The sequence below is a fragment of the Cyprinodon variegatus genome, unplaced genomic scaffold (genome assembly GCF_000732505.1).
Source record: "Cyprinodon variegatus isolate N-32 unplaced genomic scaffold, C_variegatus-1.0 Scaffold23, whole genome shotgun sequence".
Taxonomy (NCBI): Eukaryota; Metazoa; Chordata; class Actinopteri; order Cyprinodontiformes; family Cyprinodontidae; genus Cyprinodon; species Cyprinodon variegatus.
In genome coordinates, this window is record NW_015150476.1 from 1,443,075 (window position 1) to 1,446,848 (window position 3,774).

Below are 3,774 nucleotides of genomic sequence, written 5' to 3' on the forward strand. Positions count from 1 at the left end.
ATATATATATATATATATATATATATATATATATATATATATATATATATATATATATATATATATATATAAAGTTGATTTCAGGTCTAGTCTTACTCTTTTAGTATTCCAGATTCAAAGGCAATCTGTCTGACAGCTGAAGCTTTGCCACAATAAACAAATGACACTATAAAGAAATCCCACAACAACAGCAAATCAACGGTGGAGTAGCTAAAAATGAAAATAATCAATGTGTTGCTTGGTCCCAGATGTCCAAACCCCAACCTGACTTTAATGCAGTGGATAAATAAAAATGTCAGAATGTCTGAAATTAGTTAAATGCATTCTTTGAGGGTTCTGTCAGATGGAAGGCAGATGTAACTGACTGAATATACACAGAGCAGACCAAGTATTGATGGATACAATACTTTGTTTTATATGGCTAAACACAACAGTGCAATAGAATGGAAGAGAATACGTAAAAATAGATAAGATCACAAGCAGTTTAAATAAGTTAATGTGGAGGATTTGAAATTGCAAGATGTATATATGTTGCAACTGATGTGCTCTTGATTTGCTTATTGACCCAGGAAGACAGAAATCGTTACAAAACAGGCTAAGCTGGCAAAAAGCAGAACATTACATACTGGTCTACTTTTTTAGCCACCTAATCCACCAGGGGGTGGAAGATTATCCCAAACATCCTCAGACATGGCAATGTAAAGTCAACAATTTACCTTAAACGTGTTATATATGGAAAGAGTTTGGAATACCAGAAATACAGTAGAACCACTAAAGTATAGAGAGAAAATGCGAACCTTCCACAAGGTATACGTTCAGGATCTTTAGTTGCACAACAAAAGCCCTAACCCAGGAGTCGGCAACCCAAACTGCTCAGGAGCCATATTGGACCAAAATAACACAAAATAAATCTGTCTGGAGCCGCAAAAATGTAAAAGTCTTAAATATGCCTTGTATGGTAACACGGGCTCTAAGTGTATTATCCCATTATAGAAAAGGACTATGTGGGCTTAAATATATAATAAGCATTCATGATTAAATGTTTATCCTGGAGCAAATGTCACATAGTAGCAGGAGGTAAGGGAGGAGCAGTGAACAATCTCTCCAAGTGCTGCTTCACCGCGCGGTTTAGGTTCTGTTGCATTGATGAAATAATAGAAACAGGATAAAGAAATCTTTCTATGGTGGACATGTTTCTGTTGGGAGGAATTGTTTGAGTCGCGAGGAACCAAGCAGGAACTGACATCCATCAGAGCAGAGCTCTCTAATCCTGAAATCCCACATCCTCCATCAACATCGCTGCTTGGTGTGATTTATATTTTTAGGATATGGGGAAAAAATGGAAGAAAGTTCACATCCCTGCATCAGAACGCTACCTGTTTGATCTGTGGACGGCTTTCCATCCTTGCAACAAAACTCCACCATTAGTGGAGTTTTGAGATGCAATCCACTTCTTTAATCTATCTTTGCGCTCCTCTAATTTATCCAGAAGTTTTGCAATCGCACTTTTTCTCTCACTCAACTTGGTGGTCGACTGCATGTTAAGTAGCCATCCTTGGAAATGCCTTTCCAAATGATAGTTTTTATATTTTTCATTACAAAGCAAAAATGCAGGCAATCCTTCCACATTGATAATGAAAGCAAATCATTCGGTCCATTCTTTGAATCCTCTGTTCTCATCAACTATCTTCCTTTTTTTTCCTTTGGAATCAATGGTCCAAGACATACCCACGGTTATTATTTATTATTAAATAATATTATTATTATTTATTATACAAATGTTTAGAGGATTGGAAAACATAATTTTGTTCAACCTCCTGCACACCATATAAAAAAAAAAATGTGATTTTCATAAAATTTTTGAAAAAGCTCCAGGGAGCTGCAAGGGGGACGCTAAAGAGCCGGAGGAGCAGGTTGCCAACCCCAGCCAACTAATCTCTGCTGTATATCTACTTTCTACAATAATCCGAGGTTGGAATAAATACTTAATGAAAAATTACAGCTTTTTTTATATAACAACTTGCATTAGCATTCAAAAACATAAAGAATCTAAAATTTATCTTCTTTCTATTTGGAAAAGGAACTGGAAAAATATTTTCAAAAGGCCCAGGAATAAAACAAGGAAAAGACAAAACAAAACATAAACATTTATTAATTTGTTGGAGAAGAGCGTAATTTCTTTGTCATATGATATTTTTCATGTAAAGCATGCCACTAACCTTCTTAGTCTTGACAGTGGAATGACAGCAGTCACCTCCATCATAGTTGCAGAAGGCCCTATTGTTGACTGGATCACAGTAGTTGTCACCCATGAATGGCTATTCAAGGTAAAGAAGACATGAGAAACATTCTCATTAGATGGTTAAGGCCTAAAGCTTTTTTTTTTTTTTTATCTTTTCAAAATGTTGAGGTCTTTATGAGTATCTGAATGAATTTATTAATGAACTAAATACAAATTTTATTCCCCATTCTTCAATGTCACTATTTAAGCCCATAGTCAGCTGGACCCGTAAATCAAATGAGGACACCATAAACTATAATTAGCACAATATAAACCAGTGAGGTGATTTATTAGGTTTGCCCCAAAAGCTTGGGTTACCATTTAGGTTCTCCAGTTTGTTTCAGCTGTACGGATTACATTGTATCTTCATGGGAGAAAAAAATGTTTTTATCTCTATCTGCAGTTCAAAATATATTAGATCATGAGGATCAAAATACCAATAAGCATATTTTGATGATCAACAGTGTGAGAGATAATGCCTCACCTATGCTATTTGTGTTTTACTCATATAGTATCTGGTAATTAATTTCAGTTTCAGTTAAGCCAAGTACAACTCATAAAACTTTATGCTCTATCTTTTATGTTTCTAAGTTCATGAGAGGTTAACGAATTAAAGTATATCAGAGCTCCATGCTATGGGTGAGACGGGTGATGTCTTGCACTAACCTCACATCCTTTGATGCAATGGAGCAATTCAGGAGGAGGATACCATTTTAGTCCCATTGTGCACACTATACTCTGTAAGAAGAAAAACAATGTTTGTTTAGGTATTTAAGAAGTAGGTTAAGATTGCTGTTGTTTACTGCATAAGTAAGAACATTTGCAACTATAAGTGCCATCCACTGTAAGGGCTGACTGATCTGATGTTGTCCAAATCTCAAACCTATGCTCTCTGAATATCTCCAAAAGTTGACACGGTTTTCTTTTGTTGCTGCAAACTAAGGTATTTTCTATTTCAGTACAGTCAGCAAATCAATATGAAAATATAGATCTTGGCTTGAAGGTAATGAGAAAGAACAACAACATGATCTGAGGACTACAGAGAGCTGTGTGAGTAATAGTTTTGTTGTTGTGATCAATTACTGCCTAGAAGAGGGATACACTATTCCTGGGGTTGTGATGGTTACTTTATACACACACAAAACTCTATCTATCTATCTATCTATCTATCTATCTATCTATCTATCTATCTATCTATCTATCTATCTATCTATCTATCTATCTATCTATCTACTATCTTAACTTAGTTTCTGTGAACCAATATACTTTCTCTAGAATGCATAGCAGATTTTGCTCATTTCCTCACATGAGCAAGTATTTAACACCAAATCAGATAGGAGCTCTGAAAACTCATCTAAAATATATGGGATGTAGTTTGGGAAATGCAAAAAACTATGAGTTTATTAACTAGATTAAAGATTTGCAAAAAATAAAAAATGAATTCCTGAGGATTTGACTCAAAATGGCATATTTTCCTGAGAGAGTGAAATAAT

The 3,774-nt window shown here is 34.9% G+C and overlaps 1 protein-coding gene across 2 annotated transcripts in view; it reads right to left on the reverse strand.

Moving 5' to 3' along the window:
• The window catches only part of pappa (pregnancy-associated plasma protein A, pappalysin 1), a 121,795-nt gene that overhangs the window by 18,427 nt on the left and 99,594 nt on the right, over positions 1 to 3,774 (reverse strand). For both annotated transcript variants that reach the window (XM_015392666.1, XM_015392676.1), the window contains exons 20-21: positions 2,948 to 3,019; positions 2,220 to 2,318 (exon numbers count right to left, since the gene is read on the reverse strand). In XM_015392666.1, the coding sequence (XP_015248152.1) occupies positions 2,220 to 2,318; positions 2,948 to 3,019 (171 nt within the window). The remainder of the gene's footprint in view (positions 1 to 2,219; positions 2,319 to 2,947; positions 3,020 to 3,774) is intronic.